Here is a 19,411-nt window from a genome sequence, read left to right as displayed (position 1 = left end):
ACACAAGCAGAAGTCTAAACTAGAACTTCCACATCTACAGAAATATCTAAACAGAACCCAGTGAAGCTTCTCAGTTATTTTTCTTTTACCTTCCACCTGCAAACGAAAGAGTTAGAAAAGAAAACAGTGAAGCTCTGCAGTGGTCCAGACGTTCACATCTCAACATCTGTGTGAAGCTTCATTTCCAGTGTTTTGCCCGAGGCCGGACCCCGAGAGCCGTAACTCCCTCAGTGGAGCTGCCTTTCATCTCAGCTAACCCGCCAGCTACCACTCGCCAGTCTGCTCACCTCCGGACAGAACGTTACCTTCCCACCTTTTCACCGGGATAAATAACCGTCAGGAACACTGTTCATCACCGTCGTAAACAGTGTTCACCCAGATGTGAATGATTTATTTATTTATTCGTTCATCCCCTTTAATAGTTTATTTATCTTTAGTTACCGTTTTATTCTAGTTGGGATTGTGATTATCTGAGCACAAGGGAACAAACCACGAATAAGGTGCCACGCCCATTTATTCACATATTCACACCTACAGCCAATATTCTGCACGTTTTCCGAAACTGGTTTATCCACCAGAAGCCCATGTCGTCACGTGGAGAACATACCAAATTCCTTTACCACTGCTTTATACTGGTCAGGGTCGCGGTGGATCAGTGCAAAGAGCAAGAAACACCCCAGACAGATTACCAGTCCATTACAGGACACACACACACTCACTGCAGTTTTAGTAGCTTTGATTGGCTTGACTGTGTGTGTTTAGACTGGAGCTCCCAGAGGAAACCCACACAGACATGGGGAGAACATGCAAATTCAATCTGGGAATCAAACCCATGACCTTCCTGCTGTGAAGCGACAGCCAAATCTTGAAATTCTTGATTTATTTTATCACCCTGCAGCAGTTAAACAGAGATGATCAGGAACACAGCGCTGTGAATTATTTTTGGTGTTTGTACTGAGCAGCCTGTGTGATGTTGTTTAGAAACGGCCTGTGCGGTGGACGACCTGTAATTCCCACCCGGCTTTTTAGCACAAAGCGCCTCCAGCTAACGTTTGATTTAGACTTTATCAGCACTGAAGGCAGACGGACAGAAACGTTCACGCCGAGAGTCCCAGACGGGCTGCAGGAGAGAACGATCCCGAACCTCCACCACACCGTGGACATGTTGTTGGAATTAATTGTACAACCCTTCTAATCTAGAGAGCACTCGACCTCATTGTGCTCAACACCAGGACAGAAAAAGAGACCGATAACATCTCGTCAATAATGCAGTGTGAACATCGCGCACACACGCGCACACACACACACACACACACACACACACACTTCCTTCGGTGTAGTCTCACAGACCTGAACGTGATCTCATAACCACAGTGCATTTGTCTTTATGTGCCCCTGAACTGAAAAGCTTGGGACTCTTTATATGCTTTGTTTTACCACTGCATTATCCTGGTCAGGGTTGTGGTGGGTCCGGTTTCCACAGGATTACTAGGCGCAAGATATTTACCTTTACGTTTACGTTTACGGCATTTAGCAGACGTTTTACCCAAAACGACTCACAGTACTTTGACAGTATAGAGTCTGAGCAATTGTCTATCAACAGCAGCAACCTGGCAGTGGTGGGGCTTGAACCAGCAACCTTCTGATTACTAGTACAGCTAGTCCATCTAGACGCCCGACCAGCCTGGAGATTCGAACCCTGGATCCTAGCAGTACCACTCGATCAGCTTTCATCAGTTATATGTTCAATTTAAGCAACAGTTTAGGGAAGGCTCTTTCCTGTTCAAGCATGACTGTACTCCTGTGCACAAAGCAGCTCTAAAAAAACATGAAGAAAAGCTCAGTTAATAGAAACTGAACAGCTCTGGAATGAACCGGAACATCAACTGAGGCTTTCTTGACCAACATCAGTGCCCAGCCATACAAATGCTGTCATATTTTGACTGAATGGGCACAAGTTCCCATACACAGACATACTTCAAAGTCTTGTAAGAAGCCTCCTAGCTGAAAGGATCACATAAACGTCACTCGGTTTGTAATGATCAGGTGTCCATATACTTTTGGCCATATAGTGTACATACTCAGAGACTAATTTTTATAATTGTATTCTGAGCATGACAATATTAGCGTTTAGTCCCGAGTTCTTCTGAACCAGGCCAGCTGCAGATCAGTACAGATGTGCTGTGCGGTAAGGGAGCGGGTTAAGGGGAATATGAAGGTTAAGCGGCGTGTCCCGCTCGCTGCTGTCGGTATCAGGTGCGGGTGTAATGGCTCTCTCTAAAGACGCAGCGAAGCCAGTCGAGCGCTTAATGATCAAATAAAGGAATATAAATGAGGTATTTGAGGCAGGAGCCGAGGTTTGACCTGCACCGGCGTCTCCTCTCACCCTCGGTGCGTGAAGGATAAACGCAGTAACGGCGACCGTGGGCGGCCAGTCACAGCTCCGGTACGTTTGGCTTCTTATGTCTGAGATTTGTAGGTAGAAGACTGAATTCTGAGAGCTGTCATGGGCAAAAGTATATAGATGCTCTTTCCAAATAGTTAGAGGTCATTCCATGCAGCCATTCAGTTAGCAGGCACACGTGGGTCAAGAGTCATGTGCTGGATCATGGTCCTCAGTTCAAACCTAAGAGTGAGTGACTGAGTGAGTGAGTGAGTGAATCAGTGAGTGAGTAAATAAATTAGTAATTGAGTGAGAAAATGAGTGAATCAGTGAGTGAGTGTATGAGTGAGTAAGTAAATGATTGAGTGAGTCAGTGAATGAGTGAATAAATAAATGAGTGAATGTGTGAGGAAATGAGTGAGTGTGTGTGTTTGTGTGAAAGTGAGTGAGTGAGTCAGTCAGTGGGTGAGTAAATAAATCAGTGAGTGAGTCAGTGAGTGAGTGTGTGTTTGTGTGTGTGTGTGTGTGAGTAAGTGAGTGAGTTTGTGTGTGTGTGAGTAAGTGTGTGTGTGTGTGTGTGTGTAAGTGAGTGAGTGAGTTTGTGTGTGTGTGAGTGAGTGTGTGTGTGTTTGTGTGTGGGTGTGTGTGTGTGAGTGTTTGTGTGTGGGTGTGTGTGTGTGTAAGTGAGTGAGTGTGTGTGTGTGTGTGTGTGTGTGTAAGTGAGTGAGTTTGTGTGTGTGTGAGTGAGTGTGTGTGTGTGTTTGTGTGTGGGTGTGTGTGTGTGTAAGTGAGTGTGTGTGTGTGTGTGTGTGTGTGTGTGTGAGTGATGTATTGGCATCCTTTCATGATGTTTTCCTCCCAGTGCTTCACGTGGCCAATCACAACTAATTAACGCTCAGTAAACACATAACACTGAACGTCGTACTTGAGCGACTTTTCTTAACGCAGATCGCAGCTTTTAGAGATTAATGAGCTATTTGTAGGTGGAGGTGTAAATAAACCGATTTGTTTTTGCAAATATTAAATACCCAGCATGAGTCTTGGCCAACAGTCTTCTACAACTCAACACAAACATGGAAAAGATGGAAAAATCATTGGGACGGTGCTGACGGGGCTTAAAATGAGGACCAACCAAGTGTTTATAAGAGGGAGGTAATACCAAGTAGGGCCATGATTAAGACACAGAACATTACAGTTTTATCCTGGTCAAGGTCGTAGCAGCTCCGATTCCACCAGAAACACTGGGCACCAGGCAAGATATCCATCACAGGGCTTTATCCCTTCCTCATACATTGCCAAACATGCCTGTTGAGAAGCCCGGTCAGCTGGCAGGTAGCTCAGCTGAGATTTGAACCCCAATCTCAGCGGTGGTGGGCTAGTGAAATAAATAGTGTGTCCTCCTCACACCAAGTTATGATTATTTATATATCAGACTTTGCCACTGTGCTTCGACTGTGGTACATGTGGGGTGTTTGGCAGCTATCCTGGGTGCTCGGGTGGGTACAACAGTCCACTCACATCTGAGATTTGAGGTCGAATCTCAGTGGTGCTGTCGGCCAGACAGCCAGGCATCTACACAGACCTAATCGGCTATGTGTGTGTGGGGTGCCCCGAGTCTCACGATGGACTTGATAAATCGGGAATAAAAATAAAAAGGGAAATAAAAGTCAGTCATTTTGAGACAAGGAAGTTTGTGTTCCCATCATTCACACTTAATAAGAACAGTCGTTTGTACTTCACGCCCTTCGCAAGAGGTACGAAGCTTTTATGTTGTGGTAAATAATCGTGGGTTTTTGATGCATATTTAATCACAGTGTTTTAATTAACCCATCACATCCCCTCATACCTCGTATTACAGTCTGCATTCTGTACGGTGTGTGTGTGTGTGGAAACTGTCCATCTGTCTACAGAATGTAGTCCAGGACTCGCTATATTTGGATATTTGGCATTTAAACGTGTGAATAAGAGCAGAACAGGTTCAGTGTGACGACACCCGACAGCATCTTTCACCCCATCTCAATCAATCAAATGAAAGAGCTGTACACAGCTAGTGTGCTGTTATATACTATATATATTTACATCACACACATTCAAACACACAGCTGTGCACAGCTACACACATACTCACACACACACACACACACACATGCTGCTAGTGTGCTGTTAAATACCAGTTATACACTATATGGACATGTAGCAGTTGCTAACAGGTGTAATAAATCAGTTATATAAAGGAAATTATATGCATCTAACTTTACATCAACAGTTTAGGGAAGGTCCTTTCCTCTTCCAGCATGACTGTGCCTTGTGTCAAACACACCTGTATACAGCTACACACACAAACACACGCATACAGCTGTATATAACTGCACACACTCAAACACACACAAGTGTATACAGCTTCTCACATACACATACCTGTATACAGCTACACACACATACACACCCATATACAGCTACACACACACACACACACGTATAACTGTATACAGCTACACACACATACACACTCATATACAGCTACACACACACACACACACGTATAACTGTATACAGCTACACACACATACACACTCATATACAGCTACACACACATACACACTCATATACAGCTACACACACACACACACACGTATAACTGTATACAGCTGCACACACATAAACACTCATATACAGCTACACACACACACACACTCATCTACAGCTACACACACACACACACACGTATAACTGTATACAGCTACACACACATACACACTCATATACAGCTACACACACATACACACTCATATACAGCTACACACACACACACACACACGTATAACTGTATACAGCTGCACACACATAAACACTCATATACAGCTACACACACACACACACTCATCTACAGCTACACACACACACACGTATAACTGTATACATCTTCACACACATACACACTCATATACAGCTACACACACATAAACACTCATATACAGCTACACACACACACACGTATAACTGTATACATCTTCACACACATACACACTCATATACAGCTACACACACACATACACACTCATATACAGCTACACACACACACACACATATAACTGTATACATCTTCACACACATACACACTCATATACAGCTACACACACATAAACACTCATATACAGCTACACACACACACACGTATGTATAACTGTATACATCTTCACACACATACACACTCATATACAGCTACACACACACATACACACTCATATACAGCTACACACACACACACACATATAACTGTATACATCTTCACACACATACACACTCATATACAGCTACACACACATAAACACTCATATACAGCTACACACACATACACACTCATATACAGCTACACACACATAAACACTCATATACAGCTACACACACACACACGTATAACTGTATACAGCTACACACACATAAACACTCATATACAGCTACACACACACACACACACGTATAACTGTATACAGCTACACACACATACACACTCATATACAGCTACACACACATACACACTCATATACAGCTACACACACACACACGTATAACTGTATACAGCTACACACACATACACACTCATATACAGCTACACACACACACACGTATAACTGTATACAGCTACACACACATACACACTCATATACAGCTACACACACATACACACTCATATACATCTACACACACACACACGTATAACTGTATACAGCTACACACACATACACACTCATATACAGCTACACACACACACACATATAACTGTATACAGCTACACACACACTCACATACACATCCCTGTATATAGCTACACACACATACACACCCATATACAGCTACACACACAAACACACACATACCTGTATACATCTTCACACACATACACACACACAAACATACATACATCTGTATATAACTGCACACACTCAAACACACACAAGTGTATACAGCTACTCACATACACATACCTGTATACAGCTACACACACAAACACACTGCTACACTACTTTCTCTCTCTCACACACACACACATCTGTATACAGCTATAAACACACACTCAAACACACAAGTGTATACAACTACACTCACACACATTCACACACATACTCACCTGTATACAACTGCACAAACTCAAACATACACACGTGTGTGTAGTCATGTTAATACTACACACACACACTCACACATCTGCACTCACACATTTAAACAAACAGCTGTGTACAGCTAAACACACACACTCGAACACACATACAGCTGTATACTGCTACACACACACTTGTATATACAACTGTAATCACACCCATTCAAACACACACCTGTGCAAAGCTACACACACACTCTTAAACACACACACACACATTCAAACACACACACAGTTTTCTTTAGCTGATCTCTCTCTCACGTCTCTTCTCTCTCTTTACGTCTCTTCTCTCTCAGACGTTCAGCACGTGAAGCGGAGGGATATCGTCCTGAAGCGGGAGCTGGGTGAGGGAGCGTTCGGTAAAGTCTTCCTGGCTGAGTGCTACAACCTGAGCCCGTCCAAGGACAAAATGCTGGTCGCCGTCAAGGTACAGAGAGATTTTATTATAATTATTATTATTATAACAGAAATAATACAGAAATAGAGATTTTATTTCTAGTCTGAAAGGACGCACATCACAGATTTTACATTCAGGTCAGTTTTATTTAAAAGCGACAAGTTATTTTTCATTATTTTATTCCACTCAAAGTCAATGTGCACTATATGGCCAAAAGTATTTGGCCACCTGATCATGAGCTTGTCGGACATTCCATTTAAAAACACTTTTAGCTTCTTACAAGGAATTTGTGCCCGTTCAGTCACAAGAGTATCTGTATGGCTGGGCACTGATGTTGGTCAAGAAAGCCTCAGCTGATCTTCCAGTTTATTTTAAGCTGTTCAGTGGGGCTAAGGTCAGTTCTCTCATGCAGTAGCTGAAGGCGAGGATAAAGCCCGGGTCTTCAGGGTTTCCGCTGCACTGCGACTGCTTTTCTTCATGCTGCCTGTGAACAGAACAGGAAGTTAAAAGCATCTGCAGTTTTTCCTCGTGCACTTTCTTCCACGTTGGGCCTGGGAGGGGGGTCACCGTTTTACCTTCCATTTAGAACACTAAATCCTGCCAGAGTTACTCAAAGGCTCTTTTTTCCTCCACGGCTGAACATTTCTGTCCGACTTCACGGCAATTTATGATCGCGGCAGTTTGATGTATGCTGGGTCATTAGGCTTTTTCAGAGGAGGCCCAGAGGTCTGAGGGTAATATTGATTTTTGCATGTTTAAGGAGACATATATCTTCATTCAGTTCTACACTATCTCTTCAAGCATCGCAGATGTGCCTTGTAGAGCACACAGAGAATTTAGTTACATGTCAAAACGAAGCCCGGGGCCCCGGCGCTCTCCATTACCCCGCTGATATCACCAGACGTCCTGTTTCTGATATTTGCTGATCTGGCAATAATGTGGTTTAGAGATGCTCTTTCATATCCATAATGGTGTTCCGTGGTTAAAACTGCACTCTCAGCATCAGAACTTTCTGTTTCATTCAATCAGAACTATTACAGCATGAAGATAAACCAACAGGGCATCTGTACCCGCGAGGTGAAGCTGAGGAAAACACACTTTTGCTCTGCAAAAACAGAGCACACATCTGTAAACAACTGCACTCACGTTCAAATACACAGCTGTGTACATCTACACACACACACACACACACACACATCTGTAAACAACTGCACTCACACACATTCAAACATGCAGCTGTGTACACATACACACACATACACACATCTGTATACAACTACACACACATTCAGACACAGCTGTGTACAGCTACACACACACATACATACACACACATCTGTATACAACTGCACTCACACACATTCAAACACGCAGATGTGTACACACACACATATCTGTATACAACTACACACACATTTAAATACACAGCTGTGTACAGCTACACACACACATTTAGACACACAGCTGTGTACAGCTACACACACACATACATACACACACACCTGTATACAACTGCACTTACACACATTCAAACATGCAGCTGTGTACACATACACACACATACACACATATCTGTATACAACTACACACACATTCAGACACAGCTGTGTACAGCTACACACACACATACATACACACACATCTGTATACAACTGCACTCACACACATTCAAACACGCAGATGTGTACACATACACACATATCTGTATACAACTACACACACATTTAAATACACAGCTGTGTACAGCTACACACACACATTTAGACACACAGCTGTGTACAGCTACACACACACATACATACACACACACCTGTATACAACTGCACTTACACACATTCAAACACACAGCTGTGTACAGCAACACACACTCACATACACATACACACCTGTATACAACTGCACTCACACACATTCAAAGCTGTGTACAGCAACACACACTCACATACACATACACACCTGTATACAACTGCACTCACACACACACACCTGTAAACAACTGCACTCACACACATTCAAACACGCAGCTGTGTACACATACACACACATTCAAACACGCAGCTGTGTACAGCTACACACACATTCAAACACGCAGCTGTGTACAGCTACACACACATTCAAACACACACACATACACATGTAAACAACTGCACTCACACACATTCAAACACGTAGCTGTGTACAGCTACACATACACACACACACACACACATACACACCTGTATACAACTGCACTCACACACATTCAAATACACAGCTGTGTACAGCTACACACACACACTCACATACACATCTGTATACAACTGCACTCACACACACACACACACAGTTTTCTTTGGTATATTTGTGCACTGATTTTGTATGTGTTTCTGCTCTCATCTCTCTGTCGTGTCTCCACGTCGTAACAGGAAAATCAAACTAAGTAACAAATAAAGAACACAAAACATTTTATAGATTATTTAGAATTTAATAAAACAAACAGTTTGGAGTTGCTTTGAGTACACGGCACCGAGCTCCAGGAAGCTAACACCCTCTGACGGGGAGACGCTGAGCCATCTGTAGTGTTCACAAAACTCTCCATCTGAACACTCGATTGACGGGATTTGCCAATTTCACTGCGCCGGAATTGTTTCACGCGCTGTTGAGGATCAGCTATTTTTAAGGACGTTGTTATTTGTTGGATTAGAATTCGGGAAGAAACGTCCAGTACTGAAGATAATGGAGCGTAGGAGGAAGGTGCTGGCTGTGCTCAGACGTTACTGTAGATATCTAAAGAAGAGAGAAGATTGTGAAAGCCTGAGATCCCTGAAGACCTTTTAGACCTTCCTATAATGCTTCTGGTTATGATGTTTAGGTCAAAATATTAATTATAGGTCAAAACATTCACTATATTTACATGTCACTATTATGTACACTATTGGGCTAAAAGTATTTAGACACCTGACCATTAGCTTGTTGGACTTGTTGGACATCTCATTTTAAAAAACACAGTGACACACAACAGCCACTCTTCTGAGAAGGCTTTTCACAAGACTGTAAAGTATGTCTGTGGGAATTTGTGCCCATTCAGTTGAGAGAAAATATGATACTTGCTCCCCTACACCTTTTTGGGGTATTGAAATGACCCTTTCGGTTTGATCCCCTCATCCTGTATCCTGTGTAGCTGCTGATGCCGCATCTCAAGCAGCTTCCAAGTGTTCATCAGTAAGTGTGGACCCATATTTAGACTTCATTATTTTCATGTGGGCAAAGGCTAAATCACACAAGCAGGTTGAACCAAATAGGTGGCACATTTTCTCACCTTTGGATATTTTTCCTCAGCCAGCAAGTTCCAAAATTGTCCGGCAGAGACCCTTGACTTCATATGAATGTCAGATTGTAGGGTTCAAATTTCTCTGTCAGCTTCTTCCACATATGAACGATGAACGGAACAGCGTCTCTGCCTTGTTCTTGCCCGAATCGAAGCGTTTTTGGTTTCTTCGTGCTTGGTTTTGCTCTCATCTCACAAACAGGCGCAAAATGGCGCAAACTGGCTACTGATGAATGAAAACTTTCTAGATTTGGGGTGCTTTAGAAGAGCGGATGCAAAGAAACAGTGGCCACATTTCATGTCAATCACGTTGACCTGTTTTAATGAGGCGCGATATACCAGTCGATTGCACAGTCAATCGACGTATTGGGCACCCCTGCTCTATAAGCACCAAGATCATTTTGTCACTCCCTCAGTCTTTGTTCAAATGTCCTTCTTTGTCATCTCCTTTTCATTCCTATTCCCGACCTCCCTTAATCTACTCCTCTTCCTCTTACTTCCTCCTTTTATTCCTTGGATAGATAAAGTCTCCCCAAAAATATGCCTGTTAGATAATGTTGGTCTTCCAAGCTGCGCCCTTACGTCTGTACGTGTTATTAAATCTCTACTGACTCCTGTATGCCAGTATGTGTATGGATGGGCACTCATGTTGGTCAAGAGAGCCAGGATTTGAACCCACAACCTTTGAAATGATAGTCCAAATCTCTACCCACCAGGTTACCTCTGTCCCCCTGCTTAGCTTTATTCAGTAGGTGTTTTGGGCTGATGTGATGGGATGTACATTAGTAATAAAATAATAATGATAATAAAACAAAATAGATTACACAAGAAGTGCACAGATCAGTGGTTTTCATCCTCTCAGTACTGATAAATGTTTTCTTTATATAAAGAAATCAATAACACACACACGTGTGCCGTTTTGCCTCTGCAGACCCTGAAAGACCCGACCCTGGCGGCCAGAAAGGACTTCCAGCGAGAAGCCGAGCTGCTCACCAACCTGCAGCACGATCACATCGTGAAGTTTTACGGCGTGTGTGTGGACGGCGACCCGCTCATCATGGTGTTCGAGTTTATGAAGCACGGAGATCTCAATAAGTTTCTGAGGTGAGACGTCCTGCTTTACGGAGCTAACCCGAGGAACACGCCGTGCCCGCGCAGCAGTAAAACTTCCCATCAACCAGGCGCTCGATACTGCCGAAGCAAAGCGCCGTTTATCACTGCGGGCGCACGCCGCCACCCCTGCCAGCAGTGCATTTTGATGATTGCATCTGCCTTAAGTAATTTAGCATGACAAGTCAGCAAAGCCAGTCACAATAGATGCGTTAGGTAGATGCACACAGAGTATTTATTCGATCATTCATTTACTAACCACTTCATACTGTATGGTCCAGTATGGTCCAGTATGGTGGGTTTAACTCAACCCGCACTCTGTGTACACATTCAGTCATTTTCTCCTTTGAGCCTGTTAAATGTTTTACTTAAGTACAATTAACAACTGAGGTCCAAATAATTACTGGATTATAAAATATCCACTGAAAAAATGCACTGATGAGCCAAAATGTTCAGTGATCTGTTAAACAATGGGCTGATTCTACATTGTACATTTTTTTATGTTGTTTTTTGTTGTTGTTCTCAGCTTAAGTGCTTAGTAAAGAGGAGAAGATGTCGAGAGATTCGGATGTTCGGACAGACAGGGGAAGTTCGTACCAAAACTTGGGTGCTAGTACAGAAAAAAACCTTGATGCTTGTGTTCCTTGAGTTCTGGGTGGAGGATTAAGGTTGTGTGGTACAGAGCAGGGTGTGATGAGTTCTCTAAGGTAGCTCAGGGCTGGGTTCTTTTTGGCTTTGTAGGTGAGCATCATTTACATTTTCGGCATTTAGCAGATGCTCTTATCCAGAGCGACTTTCAGAAGTGCTTCCATAGTGAACATTACCTTACTCTAGTTTAAGTGGACAACAGTCAAAGAATGTAAATTAGTGCTTAGTAAAGAGGTGATGAAGGTTTTTAATTGTCTTTTGAAGACAGCGAGAGATTCAGATGTTCTGACAGACAAGAGAAGCTCGTTCCACCACTTGGGTGCAAGTACAGAAAAGATCCATGAAGCTCGTCTTCCTTCAGTTTTGGTTGGAGGATGAAGTCGAGCGAGACTAGTGGCTCGGAGGTTGCGTGGTACAGAGCATGGTGTGATGACCTCTCTAAGGTAGCTTGGGGCTGCTCCATTTTTGGCTTTGTAGGTGAGCATCAGTGTTTTAAACTGAATGCGTGCAGCTACAGGAAGCCAGTGAAGAGAACGCAGCAGTGGGGTGATGTGGCAGCAGTGGGTTGATGTGGCAGCAGTGGGGTGATGTGGCGGTGTTTAGGTTGGTTAAAAAACAGACGGGCAGCTGCATTTTGGATGAGTTTCAAGGGTTTAATAGTGGACATTGGGGCACCTACCAGGAGGGAGTTGCAGTCATACAACCATGATATTACAAGTGACTGGACAAGAATCTGAGTGGCTTCAATAGAGAGAAATGGCCGAATCTATTGTGTGGTCGAAACCATTGTAGTTACTCATAATTCCCATGTTAAATGCAGCAGATCTGATCAGCATAAAGACCTGAGTGTCTTCGATAAGGGCCAAATCATTATGGCCAGAAAACTGGGTTAAATCATCTCCAAAACAGCAAGGGATGTCGTAGACAGCTGTGGCGAGTACCCACCAACTGTCATGAACCGGCCACAGGCTGTTGTGCAGCCGAGACTGAACGGAAGGACATGACGGCTTTAAATGTGTATCAGTGAAATGTGCATAAATAATAATCAAATATAATCCACCTAACGTCGTCCAACTTCATCTCATTAGTGCAGCGTTGTGTCTGCCGTTAGCATCCTTTAGTGAGTTGCTATTCCCAAATCATGCTTTCAACACAGAATGTGTGTGTGTGTGTGTGTGTCACCAGTCCATGATATCTTTACTCACTCTTAATTGTTAGGCTTTTGTTTTCTTTAATTATTTCACTACATCTATTACACCACCAATAAAAACTGCACCTAATTCAGCGTTTAGCATTAGCATCTGTTCATTTCAGTGTGTTCTGTTCACTGGTGCATTTCTAAGCAACATAATTTAAGCTTGTGAACCCGAGTTGGAAATGTCACATGAATCATGATCATGGTTCATATGATTAGAAATGCTCACATGCTGGGATGGAATAAAAATAAACTTTTTGATCCTTACGTGCCACCAAGAATGTTGGTAGGACGATTCTGGATCTGAAAACGTGGTTCTAATAGTACAGCCTGGTACACCTGACCGAAAACTAACCTATGGTGGCATTATTAGGGGGAGAGAGAGAGAGACTGGTTGATATTAGCCTATAGTGGTTTGCTCACTAATGCAGTCTTGACTGGGATTCCTGATTATGGATTTCCTCTCGGCATACGGTGACATTTGGGCTTTTCTTTCCAACCTGTTTGCTGTATGGGCTCAGTTTGACTTGACTTTCCCTTTGGGATTAATAAAGTGATCCATCCATCCATCCAACAATCTATCTATCTGTCTGTCTACCCATCCATCCATCCATCCTTTCAATTATCTATCTGTCCATCCACATATCCATCCATCCATTCATCCATCCAATTATCTATCTGTCTATCTATCTGTCTGTCTACCCATCCATCCATCTATCTGTCTAGCTATCTATCCATCCACATATCCATCCATCCATTCATCCATCCAATTATCTATCTGTCTATCTGTCTGTCTGTCTACCCATCCATCCATCTATCTGTCTAGCTATCTATCCATCCACATATCCATCCATCCATCCAATGATCTATCTATCTGTCTATCTATCTGTCTGTCTACCCAACCATCCATCCATCTATCTGTCTAGCTATTTATCCATCCACACATCCATCCATACATCTGTCTACCTACCTGTCTATCTATCTAAATAAAATTGGGCATAAGACAGATACGAATGTCCAAAAAATAAAATCACTCATGGTGGGGGGTTTGGAATCTAGATGCCGTTTTATAGTAAAATAGGCTTATTTTGCCGGTACAGTATATTTTATCTTATTTAACCACTTGAGCTCTCACTTCATCGTTAAACCCTCTTTTGGTTTTGCTGAAGTGATTATAAAAAATGTCTTTAATTCTTTAGTCAGGTGGTGTAAATGATCCGCTCACAAATATTCACCCCACATCCTAATTCCTCTGCACTCACGTCTCAGATTGATAGCCGCTCCTCAGCCCATCGCGGCCGGTCCCCATGGTGCGGCGTTTCGGAGTTAACCGAGCACCGCTGTAGAAGATAACGTAATTCCATTGTGAAACAGGATACATTTCATCTCGCCGGCACAAAGACTTTTTATTGACTCGCGTTCCGAGACGCACAAATGATGAAAATCGTTTTCAAAATGCGGCAGGCACGCGGGGCTAGCGGGTTTTTCCGTGAGAATGAAAGAGCGGCGCAATGCCGGTCGCTGACTCCAATTAGGCCTCATCCAGACGCTGCGTGAGCGGAATTAAGCAGAACTAAAGAGAGCTCGCCTTCCCCCTCACAAGACGAGCAGCGATGTGCTTTCCATGTAAAGTAGCTCCTCTCGCCGGAACACTGCTCGATAGTTAGATCTCCAGCTCTGTGCTGAGGGGGCGTCCTCCCTCCCCACACATAAAAAAACCAAATTAATAAAAACTACACTGGAGCACATTAAAATACACCTTATTCAAATCTTAATCTCAATCATCCCTGGTGTTCTGCAGTAACAGCTCAGAGGCCAAACAAATGAGTTCTATCACAAAGCCTAAATGCCAGCAGGTAGCTCTGTATATCAGGAAGAGGAAAAATAGCATTTCTTATTTTCCTTTACACTGAGATCATATTAAATAAGGGTTATTTTAAGTTAAAAAGAAATAAATAAAGCTATCTAAAATGTAATCAAAGAATGTAGACATGTAAAAATGTAAACATGTGGACAAAACAAACACATTTGCATGGTATGTAAAGCACACTTGACTGTTGTAGCTGGATTCACAGCTGGATTCGCTTCCACACACTAATCACATGATAGCAGCAATGTGAACTTTGGTTTTTTTGGAACGCCCTTATTTTTTTAAAGCGTCATGTTGACAGCTAACTTTGAGCGTTCCTTCTAAACTGTTTATTAGGTTTTTAACATCATGTTTTACACACTTAACAGGCAGTTCACAAGTTTTTATATCAAACACAGTCATGGCCAATTTTGTATCTCTAATTTACCTCACTTGCACGTCTTTGGACTGTGGGAGGAAACTGGAGCACCCAGGGTAAACCCACACAGACACGGGGAGAACATGCAAACTCCACACAGAAAGGACCCGGACGGCCCCACCAGGGAATCAAACCCAGAACCAGTAGCAAACTAATGAAGCACAGCCGTGTATCATATTGTGTATGTAATATGGAAATACAACAGGTCTGTGTCGTGTTTACGTTGTGTTGTATTGCTCGTGTTTAGCGACGTGAAGTGTAAAGCTTACTTGACTGTTGACAGTCACTAGATTTGCTTCCACAGGGTCCCTACACACTAATCATGTGATATCAGCTATAAGGGAACTTTAACGTCATGTTTTAGACACTTAACAGGTTGATACTGGTTACGCATGATTTATCAGGTCAAGCATCAAACACAGTCATGGATTTTGTATCTCCAGTTCACCTCACTTGCACGTCTTTGCACTGTGGGAGGAAACCGGAGCTCAGACACTCCACACAGAAAAGACCCGGACCTCCCCACCTGGGATTCGAACCCAGAACCATTAGCAAACTAATGAAGCACAGCCGTGTATCATATTGTGTACGTAATATGGAAATAAATGTGGTTTTATTGACATACAACAGGTCTGTGTCGTGTTTACGGTGTGTTGTATTGCTCATGTTTAGCTACGTGAAAGTTGGCGGATTTTGGAGCGTTTCTGGACGTTTACTTGTTACTTTCACATCGTTGGTAGTTTTCAGTCTGACATAATCCTGCTGGTACCGCTTGCTAATCAGAGATAATCCACCAGCTGTCTTAAGTCATGAGACACGCAATGACTGATGGGTAAATTTTACTGTAAACTCTCTATGTAGTCATGAAGCGTTACTCACTACTCCTTACATAGTCTGAAGTTCCTTTTGAATCGAACATTTTCACTCCCTACAGTTCGGAATCTCACTCAAAGTGGCTGAATTCCTTGTTTAGTCCACTTTACTAAACTACTGGGGTGACTGGTTTCAGCAGCTTCTGTTTGTTTATGGATCCTTGATTACGGATTTCCTCTCAGCATATGGTGACATTTGGGCTTTTCTTTCCGACCTACTCACTGAATATGTGCACAGTGAAGTCATCAGTTGTAGTCAGTTATAATTACATGCAGGAAATAAGCAGGAGCGTTGGCTCGGTGGGTAGCACTGTTGCCTCACAGCAAGAAGGTCCTGGGTTTGATCCCCAGGTGGAGCGATCTGGGTCCTGTCTGTGTGGAGTTTGCATGTTCTCACCGTGTCTGTGTGGGTTTCCTCCCACAGTACAAAGACGTGCATGTGAGGTGAACTAGATATAAAATTGTCCTATGTGTGTGTGCGACCTGTCCGGGGTGTTTCCTACCTTTTGCCTGGTGAATTGCACCCACTGCAACCCTGATCAAGAGAATTTGGTGGTAAAACAGGAAATAAATGAATGAATGAAAGATCTGATCGATCTACGTTCACTCACGTATAAAGAACAGCTGCTGAAACCACTCCACTCACAAAACTACCATGAAACCCAGTCTGTTGTGAGTGTATGTAAACTTCTGACCGCCCCGCCCTGCTGTGATTGGGGTCTTCGGCCCAGTTTTCCTTCTACTTGTGGATTTGTGTGGATTTGTGTCTGGACAGTTTGTGGTGACTGTGAGCTTCTTTGCATATTCTGACCTTTCACAGCAATCTAGTACAAGCTGCTTACACACGCCGGCTCGGCCGCTGTGTTTATACAGAAAAGCCCTGAAAAGGCCAGCGCTGATGAATCTGTACCGACATGCCGGATGACTGATCTCTCTTCCTCCTCCGCAGGGCTCACGGTCCGGACGCCACCATCCTGGTGGACGGGCATCCCATGCAGAATAACGGGGAGCTGGGTCTGTCTCAGATGCTGCACGTCTCCACACAGATAGCGGCAGGGATGGTTTACCTGTCGTCACAGCACTTTGTACACCGCGACCTGGCTACTCGCAACTGCCTGGTGGGTAACGGCCTGCTGGTGAAGATCGGAGATTTCGGCATGTCCAGAGACATCTACAGCATGGACTACTACAGGGTGGGTATCGAGTCTCACAGCTAAAGTTACAGGAGTGTGCCGACATGAGTGGGGTTTATTAAACACTGTTCCGTAATATAAACCGATCCTGTTAAAAACTGATCCTGAATATAAACTGATCCTTGTTAAAAACTGATCTTGAATATAAACCGATCCTTATTGAAAACTGATCCTTATTAAAAACTGATCCTGAATATAAACCGATTTTTATTAAAAAACTGATCCTGAATATAAACCGATCCTTATTAAAAACTGATCCTGAATATAAACTGATCCTTATTAAAAAACTGATCCTGAATATAAACTGATCCTTATTAAAAACTGATCCTGAATATAAACTGATCCTTATTAAAAAACTGATCCTGAATATAAACTGATCCTTATTAAAAAACTGATCCTGAATATAAACTGATCCTTATTAAAAACTGATCCTGAATATAAACCGATCCTTATTAAAAACTGATCCTGAATATAAACCGATCCTTATTAAAAACTGATCCTAAATATAAACTGATCCTTATTAAAAAAAACAATCCTGAATATAAACCGATCCTTATTAAAAACTGATCCATATTAAAAAACTGCTCTTGAATATAAACTGATTCTTATTAAAAACTGATCCTGAGTATAAACTGACCTTATTAAAAACTGTTCCTTAATAGAAACAGATCCTTATTTAAAAAAACAACCCTGAATATAAGCTGATCATTATTAAAACTAAACCTTATTAAGAACTGATCCTGAGTATAAACTGATCCTTATTAAAAACTGATCCTGAGTATAAACTGACCTTATTAAAAACTGTTCCTTAATATAAACAGATCCTTATTTTAAAAAAAAAACAATCCTGAATATAAGCTGATCATTATTAAAACTAAACCTTATTAAAAACTGATCCTGAGTATAAACTGATCTTTATTAAGAACTGATCCTGAGTATAAACTGATCCTTATTAAAAACTGATCCTGAATATAAACCGATCCTTATTAAAAACTGATCCTAAATATAAACCGATCCTTATTAAAAAAAACAATCCTGAATATAAACCGATCCTTATTAAAAACTGATCCATATTAAAAAACTGCTCTTGAATATAAACTGATTCTTATTAAAAACTGATCCTGAGTATAAACTGACCTTATTAAAAACTGTTCCTTAATAGAAACAGATCCTTATTTAAAAAAACAACCCTGAATATAAGCTGATCATTATTAAAACTAAACCTTATTAAGAACTGATCCTGAGTATAAACTGATCCTTATTAAAAACTGATCCTGAGTATAAACTGACCTTATTAAAAACTGTTCCTTAATATAAACAGATCCTTATTTAAAAAAAAAAACAATCCTGAATATAAGCTGATCATTATTAAAACTAAACCTTATTAAGAACTGATCCTGAGTATAAACTGATCCTTATTAAAAACTGATCCTGAGTATAAACTGACCTTATTAAAAACTGTTCCTTAATATAAACAGATCCTTATTTAAAAAAAAAACAATCCTGAATATAAGCTGATCATTATTAAAACTAAACCTTATTAAAAACTGATCCTGAGTATAAACTGATCTTTATTAAGAACTGATCCTGAGTATAAACTGATCCTTATTAAAAACTGATCCTGAGTATAAACTGATCCTTATTAAGAACTGATCCTAAATATAAACTGATCCTCTTTTTAAAAACTGATCCTAATTATGAACTGATCAATATTAAAGACTGATCCTAAATATAAACTGATCCTTATAAAAACTGATTCTATAAAAAGATATTCTGATTGTATAAAAACAAGGTGGAAGTGGAATTGTTGGTAACTCATCTTGCTGTAACTCGATCAATATTTTCTCTCTCAGTCACAC

At 41.8% G+C, this 19,411-nt stretch overlaps 1 protein-coding gene across 1 annotated transcript in view; it reads left to right on the top strand.

Annotated features, from left to right (window-relative positions):
- ntrk3b (neurotrophic tyrosine kinase, receptor, type 3b) overlaps nt 1-19,411 on the top strand; it is a 177,884-nt gene that overhangs the window by 149,287 nt on the left and 9,186 nt on the right. The window contains exons 13-15 of the mRNA XM_063012388.1: nt 6,839-6,969; nt 11,178-11,350; nt 17,309-17,552. Of these exons, the coding sequence (XP_062868458.1) occupies nt 6,839-6,969; nt 11,178-11,350; nt 17,309-17,552 (548 nt within the window). The remainder of the gene's footprint in view (nt 1-6,838; nt 6,970-11,177; nt 11,351-17,308; nt 17,553-19,411) is intronic.

The sequence above is a fragment of the Trichomycterus rosablanca genome, chromosome 17 (genome assembly GCF_030014385.1).
Source record: "Trichomycterus rosablanca isolate fTriRos1 chromosome 17, fTriRos1.hap1, whole genome shotgun sequence".
Lineage (NCBI taxonomy): Eukaryota > Metazoa > Chordata > Actinopteri > Siluriformes > Trichomycteridae > Trichomycterus > Trichomycterus rosablanca.
This window is presented reverse-complemented; position numbering and strand designations above follow the sequence as displayed.